At 33.3% G+C, this 15,467-nt stretch overlaps 1 protein-coding gene across 3 annotated transcripts in view; it reads left to right on the forward strand.

Annotated features, from left to right (window-relative positions):
* Window positions 1–5,027: 5,027 nt before the first annotated feature.
* Window positions 5,028–15,467, forward strand: part of LOC114340297 (uncharacterized) — a 35,764-nt gene continuing 25,324 nt past the window's right edge. The window contains exon 1 of one of the 3 annotated variants that reach the window (XM_028291033.2): window positions 5,028–5,420. In XM_028291033.2, the coding sequence (XP_028146834.1) occupies window positions 5,234–5,420 (187 nt within the window). In that variant the 5' untranslated portion in view covers window positions 5,028–5,233. Of the gene's footprint in view, window positions 5,421–10,380; window positions 10,643–15,467 lie in introns of those variants that run through there. The other 2 variants (XM_028291034.2, XM_028291035.2) reach the window with 2 other exon arrangements.

The raw sequence follows: 15,467 nt of genomic DNA on the forward strand, positions 1-15,467 counted from the left end.
CATTAGCAATATTATAAGATTTAAAAATAATTTTTACTTTATTTCTCCCGACTAATTTTATGTCAATAACATGTGTGTTAAAAGTAGTATTTTTAAATAAATAGTGCCCAACTTTAACAGCCGATAAATGACTTTTTTTATCAACCGGTTCAACGATAACATAGTACGGTCCGATGTCTGTCGAAATATATTTGTTGTCTAAATTATATATTTTATTATCAATTTCCATTTCGCCTTGTATATCTTTCTCATCTGGTGGGTCTTTTCCAGACGGGGGAGTACCCCCGTCGGAAGAGTTACTCATTATAATATTAAAAAACTTGTACTTACCTTAACTATGGGTTTATGAAATAACAAACCAAAATAAAATATCTACCTGCCTAAATTCGAGCAAAAAGTAATTAAGCGCGTGTAACAAAACCAACCTTACTGTTCGGAAGACACACTAATACTGGAGTTAAAAGCTAATAACGACTTTTTGTAGTTTGGTAAAAAATGCCATTTTCTTCAAAATAGAAAGATTAGCATCAGATATACGAAAAAATGTTTTTATATGAAATTGTAGGTTATTTAATTCCCAAGAAATTGTTTTGAAAAAAATTTTTTCTACGGCAAAAATTGAGTGAATGGTAAATGAGTATATATCGAAAAACATTGATTTTTTCTATATAAAACTAACACTTTCGATAGCGAATAAATCGAAAAGTATTAATTTTATCAAAAAAATGTATAGAACATTTTTTGCTTAGAATGAATGTTTTTATCAAATTTTGCAGTCAAAATTTAATAAAAAATTTCCACCCCTAAGATGGGGTGGCAACCGACCCCATGGTAAAAGCGCCTTTCGGCATTATATAGATTTTGATCCTTGAACTATCCACTACTTATTCTCAAATTTTCAAGCAAATCGATCCATTCTGTAAAAATTGCGAGGTGAAATGCTTTGGTTCCTGGACTAAATAGATTTTTTAAAGACTTTGCTTATCATTTTGACGTTCTATTGATAAAATATGAATTTCTTACTTCGGATACTTTCACAATTATCGTGTAGATGGCGCTAAGATTAATAGATTAATTTATAATTACATATTACGGAACATTAAAACAACGTAAATTCAGTATTTAAAACGTAAGTATATTTAAGGTAAAAATATATACCACAGCTTTGACCAACTAATATTTTTTATAATTAATGTTTTTAATTTTAATTTTAAATTAATCATTTTGACATTTATGTCAAATTTCCAGTAAACTTTTACAGACTTGTCACTACTGGCGCTCGCGAATTTATAAATATCCCCTCTACGTACGAGCTCACAGCGTATAGATAGATAAATCAAATAGTGCAGTCACTGAAGGTGGATATGAGCTATTACCTCCGATTTCGTTGAACCTCTATCGATTTCCATGAAAATTGGTGAGTGGTTAGAGGATATCTCAAGGAACAAAGGTGACATGGTCCCAACTTGCGCTTTTACTCTGGGGGTGGATGCCACCCCTCTTCGGGGGTGAAAATTATTTTATTAAAAATAACCCCAGAATTCGATAGAGGGATAAATTATCAGCAAAATTTGTTATATAAAGTTATTAAAATAAATCAAAACTTTTTGAGTTATTAAATATCAAAGATTTTAATTTTTCTTGAGAAAAATGCATGTTTTTAACCGATTTTTCATAAATAACTCAAAAACTATAAGTTTTGCAAAAAGGTTATTATTATCAAAATTGAGGCTAATAAAAAATCAAATAAACATCTTACTAGAAAAACCTTTCAATGCTAACTAAAAGTGAGTTATAGGTAATTGAATGTATATTTCTTTCGTCGAGTACCCAAATCTAAGTATTCAAGCTTAAATACCGGAAAAATGATGCATTTTATAACATAAACTTATTAAACATTTGTCAAAGTTCATAGAAATATCTATCAAATAAGCCCTCGAACAAGTTGATAGCATTAAAATTTATGCACCAAAAATGTTTCAAAATGTATCTTTTAAAAATTTTTCCAAAAAATGTTATTGTTTTTTTGTAAATAACTCCGTTAATTTTTAAGATATCAGGTTCACCTAAAAACTAATTGAAAGCTGATTCAAAGAGCTATTAAAAACGTCAAAATTGGTCTTTTAAACGTGTTACTTTTTTAAAAATAAAAGGTTAAATGGCCTCGGATACATAGTTCTCGCAGCAAAATTGAAATCGTTTTTATCTCGATTATTTTTTATTCTACGGAAATAGTAAAATGGGTAAAGTATTCTGAACTGAAAAAACTAAAATCTAGTTATATATCATTTTTACGTGTATTGAGTATTTTTGGAGTTATTATCAAAAGAAAATGAAAAGGAAGATAATTTTAAAAATTCTGATTTTTTTAAATTATATCTTTTTTTTTCAAAAAGATGAATTCTAAACCGGTCAAAATTGTTGAAATCATTATCTATGTTAACCTAAAGAAATTCTTGTGAGGATTACTACAAATTTTAATTTTTATGGAAATGGCGTATGTTTTATTTTTCACTTTTTCCTAAAAAAATCGAAAGGGTTATCTTATTTTCATCATAACTTGCTTAATTTTGATGCTATGAACTTCTACTGGAGCTCATTTGATAGGTATTGCGAAGTACTTTGACAAGTGCTTAACAAGTATATTCTATAAAATGCATCGTTTTCCCGTTATGTAAGCTTGAATACTTAGATTTGAGTAGTCGTCGAAAAAAATATACATTCCATTGCCCATAACTCACTTTGAAATAACATTAGTTTAGTTCTTTAAGTGGGGAGTGTATTAAATTTTTTATTATCTTTATTTTGGTAATAATATTACAAATAAAATAAAAATTTTATTTTTAATTCAGTTGCAATGCGAAGGCAAAACAATCCTACTTTTCAATTAGAATACGGAGCGCAGTCCAGTCCCTTGAATCGCGATTTTCGGCTCTTATTGGAGCCTCATCGGAAAGAACGTAGGCTTGTTCTCCATATCCTAACTGATCCGCACTTAGAGGTTTTCCCATCCATTGCAACTGAAGTGAAAATATTAGGTGACTAGCGTCATCTGGCAATTAAAAGATGAAGTTTTCGATCCTAATAGCATTATTAATAATATTTAGAAAATATTAAAATATTACTAAAAGATTTTTAAATCGAAAACTTATTGGTCCATTTCCTTGGTAACACCTCCAAGGCTTCTAAAATTTGCAAGCCAAATGGACGCTGAAGCGAAGAAGACAAGAGGGAATTCAAAAAACTTTTCGAAATCGAAAATCGCGATTCAAGGGACTGGACTGCGCTCCGTATTCTAATTGAAAAGTAGGATTGTTTGCCTTCGCATTGCAACTGAATTAAAAATAAAATTTTTATTTTATTTTTATATTGGTCTTTACTCCTTCGAGTAACTAGGTCCATTTTCTGTTGGAATTTACCAGCTGAACAGACGGGGTCGTGAATTGTAAGTTTTTTAAATTCCCTCTTGTCTTCTTCGTTTCAGCATCCATTTGGCTTGCAAATTTTAGAAGCCTTGGAGGTGTTACCAAGGAAACTTCATCTAATAATATTAGAATTTTTACAAAAGCTTATAGTTTTTGATTAATATGTGAAAACAGCTAGTCCTGTCGCCAGTGAGGGTACAACGGCCTCCTTAATTCAGATGGACTTACCCAAGTTTTTTTTATGTATTTTGACCCGTAGAACACGAATTTTTTGGGTAACAGTCGATCCGGATGTCGATAAGATTGTTATACACAAAGAACTTGAGAAATCACATTACAGCGATTTTTTGCAAAACAAAACATTTTTTTGTATTTTTTGAGTCATTCTAAGCAAAAAATGTTTTTACAAGTTTTTTCGTAAGATGCATAGTTTTTGACATAAACGCGGTTGAACTTTTAAAAAATCGAAAAATTTCAATTTTTGAACCCGAATAACTTTTGATTGAAAAATAAAATAGCAATTCTGATTACCGCATTTGAAAGTTCAAGTCAAATTCTATCGGTTTTGATTATTTTCATTGCTAAAAATTAAGTTTTTTATTGTTAAACAAAACTATAAACACATAGTGATTGAATGATGTTTTCAATGCATTTCCCATTTGAAATCGACCGAGTAGGCGCGCATACATACAATTTCTACGTAGATTACGTACATTAAAACGCATGCATTGGGCACGGGAAACACTATGTGTTTATAGCTTTGTTTAATAAATAAAAACTTAATTTTTAGCAATGCAAATAATCAAAACCGATAGAATTTGACTTGAACTTTCAAATGCAGCAAGCAGAATTTGCTATTTTATTTTTTAATTTTAATCAAAAGTTATTCGGGATCAAAAATTGCACTTTCTCGATTTTTTTAAAGTTCAACCGCGTTTATCTCGAAAACTATGCATCCTACGAAGAAACTTGTAAAATCATCTTTTGCTGGGAATCACTCAAAAAATACAAAAAAATGTTTCGTTTTGCGAAAAATCGCTGTTATGTAATTCCTCAAGTTCTTTGTTTATAACAATCTTATCGACATCCGGATCAACTGTTACCCAAAAAATTCGTGTTCTACGGGTGAAAATACATAAAAAAACTTGGGTAAGTCCATCTGAATTAAGGAGGCGGTTGTACCCCCCTGGCGACAGGACTAAGCTTTAAGACATGCATTTTTTTAAGAAAAAATAAAATTTTTGATATTTAATAACTCAAAAAGTATTGATTTATGTTAATAACTTTATAAAACAAGTTTTGCTTAGAAGTTGCCCCTCTATCGATTTCTAATATTATTTTTAATAAAAAAAATTTCATCCCCGAGAAGTGGTGGCATCCACCCCCAGGGTAAAAGCGCAAGTTGGCATCATGTCACCTTTGTTCCTTGAAGTATCTTCTAACTACTCACAAATTTTCATGAAAATTGATGAAGGTTCAACGAAATCGGAGGTGAAAACCTTCAGTGACTCCACTAAAAGTGTGAATACACAAATCACTTTAACTCCGTTCCGGACACCTCTAATTTCCCATTAAAAATTACTTAACGTTTAACACACAATTATCGGAAATAGTTAGCAACAAACTATTATTTGAATTTACAGCATTCGAATAAAAATCTGATATTTACCTTCAAACGTCGGGAAGCATAGTAATTATAATTCTTCCGACGTATTAATAATGTGAAACCAAGGCGGAGAAAACCAGTTTTAAATAATTATTCGAATGCTTCAATCATATCTCAGACTCCGTAAAGATCTAACTGTATCATGTCAACAATTGTCTTGTTATTGATGTTATTGGTGTACCAAGTGATGTGTGTTCCTCCCAGATGTCAAGAGGTGAACGTAGAAACTGACGAAGTCTCTGGACAGTGTTGTTTGTTTTTCAAAAATAATATTGAAAGTAGCAGGAGGACGGAAGTTATCCAGCGGTTTTTGAAAAGTGTAAATACAGGTTAGTCTGTAAAAAATGACAATAATTTTAATCCATTCACTCATGGTAAAATATTGTAAAACTTCCGAATTCTAAAGAACCGCTCCGATTTAGATAAAATTTTGCAAGTGAGTTTATCTTGCCTTCCTCTTCAAAAACGATATGCTTATAATAATAGGCGATCTTTGTTTTTAAGGGCTGAAAACTACCCTTTTTACCAAAAATTAAAAACAGCAGATATAAGCGTTATCTAAATCCAAATTATGTGTATGTACCTAAGTATGTTAAATTAAGATTTGTTTCTCATAGGAATGTATTTTATAGTTTATTACCATTTTTCAACCCTTAAAAACTACCCTTCAGGTAAAATTTTAAATGGGTGAAATTTGTTTTTTTTTAATTCTTTGGACTGTCGTTGTACTTAACTCTGTATTGTTGTTCATTTGGCGGGTACTAATTTGTGTATTTTCTACTAGATGTCCTATTATAACTCGAACTTAACTGTCATTCGCTAAAACCCTTTTTGGAATTAATGGTTTCAAGTACTCTACATTACCTGATGGGACGAAGCGGTTTAAAAGTTTTTCGAAGGTTTTTTTGGTAGGATGTCCTCTATACGAAAATCTCTCACTATACCAGGGCCGCCGCTAAGGTGTTAGTCGCCCGTGTGCAACTTAATATTTGCTGCCCTCTTCCAATTTCAACACTTTAGAAAAATGTACCTTACTAGTATTTAAAGAAATGTGCAGAAGTAATGTGTTGCGTAAATGTCTTGTTACTTTGAAATGTCGACTTCATTGTCTTTCCAAAGAGAAGCTAATTGTATCTAAACGTCTGCTGTCTTTCCGGTGAGTACCGATTCCACAAGGATAGAAACTATTTTCACCTATTATTTTTAATAAATGAAATGTCTGTCTGTCTGTTCTCTTCTCCCTCTTTTTCTCTTCTTGTTCTCTTTCTTTCTTCCTCTCTCTTTGTTTGCTGTTTCTCTCTTCCTTCCCTCTTTTCTTCTCTGGCTTTTCCATTGCTTTTGATTGCACTGGTTCTAGATCCGATTTATTCCTTTTCTTCCACTTCTCGCCTCCAGCTTTTCTTCCCTCGAGTTTCGTTCCTTCCTTTTTCCCTCCCTCTTTTGTTTTCTCTTTCGCCCCCGCTGCTCTCTTTTCCGACTTTATTGTTTTTCTTTTTTTGTCCCATTTTTCTTCCCACTAGTTGGGTCATGCTGATCGGTTCAGTGGGGTAGTGAGCCCTTGCCCCTCCTAGGCTATTTTCCACTCGGGTTCGCCATCTATCTTAGGCATTGCTTGTAACCCACTATGTTACCCCTGGACCATCACCCCTTCGGCATGATGGTGTTACACCTTGAGTTTGGGGTGGCGCTATATTAGGATGCTACATAGCCGTCATCCCTATGCATATCCGTTTGTTTTCAGTGGTTTCCTCCACTGGTTTCAGAGGTTTTCTCCTCGGGTATAGGTTTGAGTATCGGGACTTGTACCTATGATGGGTAGGGGTGGGTATCGTATGATAGTTGGGAGTATTAACTATCACACAGGGACAGCTTAGGAGCTTGGCTAGAGGAAAGCGGACAGCTGCTCCAATTTGTTGCCTGTTACGATGAGCAGGCCCGCCTGCACACAGGGGCGAGAAAATGTCTAAAAGTCTGAAAGCCGCCAGCCGCTTTGAATGAAAAAGTATTCCCGGAACTGCTTTATGACTATACTTACAAAAGGGCAGTGCATACAATAAATAATATTTTATGATATTTTTGTTTAGATTAGGATGAAAAAGGAACTATAAATGATAAATTAAACGCATTTTAGTATTATCAGGTAATAATAATAATGGTTTACAGAATTATCTGAATCATTACTATTTAATTATTTGAATTTATTTTCGTTTTAAAAAAAGTATTATTATCAGTGGCCTGCTTTTGGCCGCCCCTATTGTTTGCCGCCCGTGTGCGATGCACAATGCTAGGTACATACATACAACCCTACCTATATCAAAAGAAATGTTGTAATATTTACTACAAAATGCAAGACTAATATACAGGGTGTTCCATTTAAAAAAAATGAGAAATTTTTGTATTTGCAAATAGTGATGACACTGTATATTTAGTAGGGAAGCCTTGGATGCTAAATTTGCAGTAACTATAGCGTCACGGGACCTATTGGGTTGTGAGGATTATGTCCTAAAACCAAAAAAAGTTCAATTTTCCATTTTAGTGAGGATTTTCCATTTTTTAATTTAATTTTCCATTGCCAAAATCGTTTTTTTTTCGATTATAGCGTCATCTATCTATAATTCGAAAAAATGTCTCGGCGAATAAAAGTTTACTTATTTTTACGTAGGAATCCAATTCTGCAATAGAAAGATGGGTTCCTATTTAAAATTTTAAAGGAATCCCCCACCCCACCCACTTCAAGATAAGATGGGGGCCTTCAATCAGATGGGGGCCTTCAATCAGATGGGGGCATTCTTGAAGAGCTACAACCTCTCTTGTCATAAAAGTAAGCATTCTGCGATACTACGCCTTCTCTGCTCTTTTTTATGGTGTTAAATCGTGGACCTTGAACAAAAATGTGCAGAAAATTGGAAGCATTTGAGATGTGGCTATATCGAAGAATACTTAAAATCCCGTGGACTGACTGGGCCACAAATAAGGAGAAGAGAGAATTCCTCAGAAGAATGAAGAAGAACCGAGAGCTACTGACCACCATCAAATCTCGAAAGTTATAATATTTCGGAGACATTATGCGAAATTAATCCAGATATGGATTTTCCTATAAGCCATCCTGCAAGGAAAAATATTTGGAAAGCTAGGTCCAGGAAGCAGAAGAACAATTGTTCCTCAGAACCTGGTTTAACATGTGCAGCTTTCCCACACTGCCACAGATAAAATAAAGATTGTCACAATCATAGCCAACATTTCGTTACGGATAGGCATATTAAGAATATGAAGAACCCATGTGTGTATAGTCTTCTTGGTGAACGAAATCTACTTTTTCACATTCAGGAAGTCGACCGGTTTCACTAATCCTACAGACCTCATAAATATCCATCGTAACCTGGAAGATTCAAGTTATATCGACAACGTTTTGGATAAATATGGTGTTTAATTAGCGAAGCCGTTTTCGAGGTTAACATTTTAACTTCAGATAAAAATATGAGTGGACACTGGACCCTGATTCTAATTCAAATTTATACTCAAAACAGGTCGCAATCAATATGGCGACGTTGAAATGCGACTTTGCGTTCCTTGTGGATTTCAGTTGAACTAACTAAAGGACGTCATGAAATTTCGATAGGTCGCAATTAATTTCGACTCCTCAAAAGTGGTTGAAATTACAATTTCGAGTCGAAATTATTGTGACACGGACATGAATGAATGGCCGAAAGCGAGGTTATGTTTAGTTAGGAGATGTGTTTTGTTTGTTTCTTGCAAGGAAAACTAAAACAAAAGGTATTAATATGGCTGGGTTTTATGGAAATTTGCTGGTTTTGGAGGAATTAGATAGAATAGTATTAAATTAGAAATATAATAATTGAGAATCTCCACAACGTGAATTATCAACTCAATGAAACGTGTAAGGTAATAATCTGGGAAAATTAATATAAAACAAGGAAAATTATGTACCAGCTATTTTATTGCTCGACATGCTGGAATCAACTCTTAAGATTTCATATATTAGTAATATAGCTATGCAGAGTCCGCAGAAAGTGTGGTATTTGGTTTATAAACAAATTAGCGCTTCGAAATCTTTTTTCAATTATTCCTCTGTAACTCGAAAGATTTTAACGTTAAACCAAAACCACTCACATAAAAATTCACTGTAATTTAATTCTGAACATAGATTTTTTTTCCGATTTCCTTCCTCGGAAATTTTCCTTGGAAAATTCGAGTTTTCCAAAGAAAATCTTTAATTTTCAACTAAAATTTTAGGGAAGTAATTATTCATCAATAATTAAATAACTTGGTGACATATAAATCTTTTTTGTTATGAGTGTCTTGAAAATATGAAAATTTGTATGTACAAAGAGGACCGGAATAAAAAGGTAATGGTTCAAAGATTGAAATCCTGTTGTTTATAACTCTGTCGCAAATGCCGGTCAAATTTGACCGGTTATACTTGGAACCACTCTTCGCAATTCAATTTTTTGGGCACAGAAGCCGTGCCCCTTTCAATAGCTTAACTTAATTTAATTTAATCTAATATTTTCTGAAGGGTTCTGTTTGTTTATAAGCCAAAAAATTGTTTGTTTATAAGCCAAAAAATTGTTTGTTTATAACATTCCTGAGACCGCTCAAATAGTCCAATTTCAATTCTGTAAAGTACGTTGAATAGGTATAGTGCTTTTTTTATACGAAAACCATAGTTATTCTGGTGTATCATAATATTTCTGGTTATTATTTCGACCGAATTTTTTTAATTAACATTTTAATTATTGCTAAACTATTGGTTAGATTGACGCCGGCCTCCTGATATATAATCTACTATAAAAAATGGTTCATGTCACCAAATTATTTAATTATTGATAAATAATTGCTTCCCTAAAATTTTAATTGAAAATTGCAGATTTTTTTGAGAAAACTCGGATTTTCCGAGGAAAATTTTTGTTGAAGGAAATCGGAGAAAAATGACTTTGTGCAGAACTAAATTACGGTGAATTTTTATTTGAGTGTTTTTGGTTTAAAGGCAAAATCATAGGAGTTACAGAGCACTAATTGGAAAAAAAGATTTAGGAGTGCTAATTTGTTTATAAATAAAATAAAACACTTTTTGCGGACTTGTCATACCCCATATTACTAATATTATGCAATCTTAAGATTCGATTTTAGCAATAAAATAGCTGGTAAATAACTTTTCCCAAAAATGACATTTTATCGATAATTTGCCCAGACTATCAACAAACGTTGTGGTGGTTGCATAGCCAATAAATCCAATAAACAGGAGGACCAACCTAAATTCTGAGAAGTTGCAAAATGATAACGTTAATATCCCCAGTTGGAATTATTATCGAAATGAATACGAATCGCTATAAATTGCGACTGTCATGGCGGAGTCGAAATTAAATTGCGACCTCGAAATAAATTAGAATCAGTCCCCTGGTTAGCTCCTCTATCCGCAGCTCCGAAGCTGTTGAGAAGCAAGAGGAAACGACTTATTCCGGCAGTTGCTCGGTCACCAGAACCAAAGACATCTAGATGAACCGGATAAACGAAGTTACTGAACGAGCAGGTGAGGTTAAGTTTTGGATGTTTTTGGGCTAGTATGTGCTTATTGTAGCTTTCGTCCCTGAGCCCTCACATTTAGGATATTTAAAGAGTTTATTTTCTGCTTAATATTGCTTAAAATAATAATAACTATTCAAATGCTTTAAGCTGTACCTGTTGTCATTTGAAAATACTTTTTACATCGTGACACTATCAACACCCGTGAGTCAAGCTCTTTGATATAGTAACAAATATAATAAAATACATAAGGAACTGACTATAGTCTAAGAGCTAGTGAACCCTCCGACTAACGGTCGTCCTGTAAGGCTAAAAATTTTTCTAGTGATAATTTATAGCACACCAAGGCTAAAAACCATGACCTGGCAGGCCTCAGCGGTGCACGTGTATCTACCAGGTGAATCGAAAAGTGCAAATTTAGGGGGTAAAATAAACTTTCTCCTGTAAGGTTTAAATTTAAGTATGTGTTTGAGTAAGTCATTTAGAAGAAATGTGTCCTTTTTCCTAAAATTATTCTTTTTGCATTTAACAAATTTTTTTAGGTTTTTTGAATCATTTCAAACAGAAAACGTCTTCAGTGATTTTTCTCTTAAGTTAATAGTTTTTGTTATATGAGCGATTGAAAATTTTGAAAATTGAGAATTCGGCCATTTGCAACCCTAAATCGGACATTTATCTAAAAATTTCAATGTTTCCAAGGTACGTAGATATTCTTTAAACATTGATTGATGAAATCCCAAAGAGTTTTTTGCAATAAAATATCGAATACCCCTTTGTTTTTTTAATTGCTAATCAAGCGTGTGCGACACTGTAGTATAAGTGAGGACGTTTTGAGTTTGCATACATTCATTATCTCGAGAATGGGCAAATTTCAAGAGAAATCCTCAGACAAGTCGATTTTTATTTTTGAATTAGGAGTTTTTGGCTTATATATAATACTAGTGACGTCATCCATCTGGGCGTGATGACGTAATCGATGATTTTTTTAAATAAGAGTAGGGGTTGTGTGATAGCTCATTTGAAAGGTTATTTAATTCTCTATTCAGTAATATAAACATTAACATAATTATTTATACAGGGTGTACAAAAAAATTTTTTCTTCTATTTGTCAAATTTAATCAAAGTTAATTTAATAAAAATTTTTTTTTGTACACCCTGTATAAATAATTATGTTAATGTTTATATTAGTGAATAGAAAATTTAATAACCTCTCAAATGAGCTATCACACAACCCCTACTCTCATTTAAAAAAATCATCGATTACGTCATCACGCAGTATTATATATATGCCAAAAAGTCCCAATTTAAAAATAAAAATCGACCTGTCTGAGGATTTCTCTTGAAATTGGCCCATTCTTGAGATAATGAATTTATGCAAACTCAAACGTCCTCACTTATACTACAGTGTCGCACCTGCTTGATTAGCAATTAAAAAAACAATGGGGTTTTCGATATTTTATTGCAAAAAACTCTTCGGGATTTCATCAATCAATGCTTAAAGAATATCTACGTATCTTGGCAACATTGAAATTTGTAGATAAATGTCCGATTTAGAGTTAAAAATGGCCGATTGCGCAATTTTCAAAATTTTCAATCGCTGATATAACAAAAACTGTTAATTTAAGAGAAAAATCACTAAAGACGTTTTCTGTTTGGAATGATTCAAAAAATCTAAAAAAAAATGTTCGATGCAAAAAGAATAATTTTAGGAAAAACCGCTAATCTTTCCCCTCGCCTGGCAAGGTCTTATGCTCTTCAGAATCGCCTGTCATTGTACACATTTCTTCTGAATGACTTACTCAAACACATACTTAAATTTAAACCTTACAGGAGAAAGTTTATTTTACCCCCTAAATTTGCACTTTTCGATTCACCTGGTAGATACACGTGCACTACTGAGGCCTGCCAGGTCATGGTTTTTAGCCTTGGTGTGCTATGAATTATCACTAGAAAAATTTTTAGCCTTACAGGACGACCGTTAGTCGGAGGGTTCACTAGCTCTTAGACTACTCGTTTATGCTACTGCGTATGAAACCCAATTTTCTTAGTTATTCATTAAGAAATTCTTCGATTGAATAGTATGGTCTTTTAGATAGATAGGCTTTTGTCATTTTACGGAACTTTGGGAAAGATGTTACAGATTTAAGTTGTAACGGGAGATGGTTGTACAGTTTCTTTTCGGAATGTAATATACATAGATTTCTTTACTAACTCAGTGGATGGAATCGGTAAATAAATGTCAAAAATTGAATTTCTGGTGGAGTAAAGATGATTGGGCCTTGCTGGAAAGACATGAAGGTGTTTACGAATTAAACAAACCGTTTCTAGAATATATAAAGATGGAAGTGTTAAAATTCCGTGATCTCTGAAGTAACTTCTACAATGTGTAGATCTTCTGAGGCCAAACAGATATCTTATTGCTCTTTTTTGCAATTTAAAAATAACATCAAATTGAGCAACTGTACTAGAACCCCAAAAAGGAAGACCATATCGAAGATGAGACTCGAACAACGAAAAATATGTTATTTTAGAAGATGCTAAATTGAGTTCCCTTGAGACAGATCTTATTGCATAGCAAGCTGAGGCGAGTTTCTTACTTAACGAATCGATATGAAGAGACCATTTGAGGTTACTGTCTAAAAAAATACCAAGAAATTTTACAGAATCAACGGTACTGATCTGGCTGTTATTAAGAAGCAAAGGTTGAAGAGCTCCTTTATAGGATAATGCTACTGTTTTATTTACGTTAAAAGAGAGTAAATTAGAGTCAGACCAGGTCTTTATCGTCAGTAGATCCGAAGTTATAGTTTCATGAAGAGATACAATAGTTGAGTTGCTCCAAGTAATACTGGTATCATCAGCAAAAAGAAAAATTTTCCCATCGATTTTTAAATTAGTGATGTCATTTATAAAGATAAGAAACAGAAGAGGACCCAATACTGAACCTTGTGGTACTCCACATACAATGTTTTTGAGAGTAGAGTCAGTATCATTTACTCTAACTAGTTGTTTCCGATTATTCAAGTAGGATTGGAACCAATTTAAAGAAATGCCTCGAATTCCATAGAAATTTAGTTTTGTAATCAAGATGTCGTGATTTACACAATCAAAAGCTTTGGCAATGATAACATGTCTCTTGCGCTAGCAATACTGTATAATTTTTTTTATCCTCTATCAGTCTATCGGGTGTTTCCAACTCTTAATAAAGCTCTGTAGACGATCTATCAGAAGCAGCTACAACGCGCTTTGCTTCCCTTCCCTTCCCGTCTATTATTTGAATATGAATTCTATCTGCGACAGGCCTTTTGTTATTTTTTTCTATAAGTATAAATTTGACAACAAGCCACGAGACACTTTTATCAATCAATTTCGTATTTCGTTATCATTTTTTTCTGTTGTAATACTTCTAATATTACAACAGTAATTAAAAAAAACCAGAAAAGACAATTATCACAAACACCAATGGTAGAGATCGTGACAGTGACCTCATTAAAACCGATAACCAACACTGCCAACACTTTCATTTATGATAAGTGACATGCTTATTATGACACAAAACTATTCTTTTCATTCCTACATATTTACGTATAACGATTTACTTAAATGATGATAAAAACATCTAACGTATAATACGACAAGGAAATCATTATATTATATTGTATTACCTATTTAAGGTCGTTCATTTAATCAATAGTTTTTCTTTCATCTTAATTATTGAAAACGTGGTTGGGATAGGCATCGCCATATCAGGCTTTTAATATTGTGTTTTTTCTCAGTTTTTGTCATTATTGAAATGGAAAATATAATAGTAGAGACTCAATAGTTAAAATCCCAAATTAAAATTAAAATATATATTAACATAAATATATTCTGCTCCACTAGCCAATTGACATGTTCTCTTGTTTGTGACGAGGTTCAATTTGAGCCCTATGTTAGCTTGTGTGAGAGTCAAAGGAAAAGCCTTAAGTCTTCTCCTAACTATCCACTGAGTGACGGTGACATCTCAAACATTCCTTAATAATTGTTGAAGCTCAACTCCTGTCGCGTGCCGATTCTTCAAGGCACCCAGGACAATGAATCGATCATCCCTCTCTGTCTCTGTCATTACATGTTGCCGACCCAACTTGGTCCTCGACTCTAGCTACTGGTCTCCTTGTATTGACGATAAGCCCTTGAGACTGCAGACTACGGGCGCAGGAGGCGACGGGCAAATGTCCTCTGGCTATAGCCCTCTAGTAATTTTGCAATTACCTGGGCCGCCTTCACTGGCGAAGTATCCATTTATGAAATATTTACTTACTTCACTTCGAAGTGTACAACCACGTTACCGTTTGAAAAGCGACTGAGACGACCACCGGCAAATTCATAGAGGTCTAAATTGCGTAGAACACGACAGTTACAATCAGGGGTAGAGTCGCAAATTAAGCAGTACCGGAACGCTATGACTTTGTGATATTACTTGTCAGTGCAGTGGTCAATTTTCCGCGGGTTTAACAACTAGAGTGATAAATATGAAAATCAGCTCACTTTTTAAATTTTAAAAAAGCAGTACCGGAACGGGGTTCCGGCTCCACTACACCCCTGGTTACAATGTTTGCTGCATTATTAGGCAAATTAAAAAAAAAATAGTTTTGTGCCAATTGGCATAAAACAATTATTTTTTGAATGCTCCATAATAGACAATTTTTTTTGCATTACCTAGTTGTTTTAATTTAAAGAACAGAACATGAAATTATTAAGCATAAACTACAATTCATCGAGCGAGTCGATTTTTTTGCTCGCAAGCGTAGAATAAAATTAAAGAAACCATGCAATATTTTTTATCGCAAATA

Source organism: Diabrotica virgifera, chromosome 2 (genome assembly GCF_917563875.1).
Source record: "Diabrotica virgifera virgifera chromosome 2, PGI_DIABVI_V3a".
NCBI lineage: Eukaryota > Metazoa > Arthropoda > Insecta > Coleoptera > Chrysomelidae > Diabrotica > Diabrotica virgifera.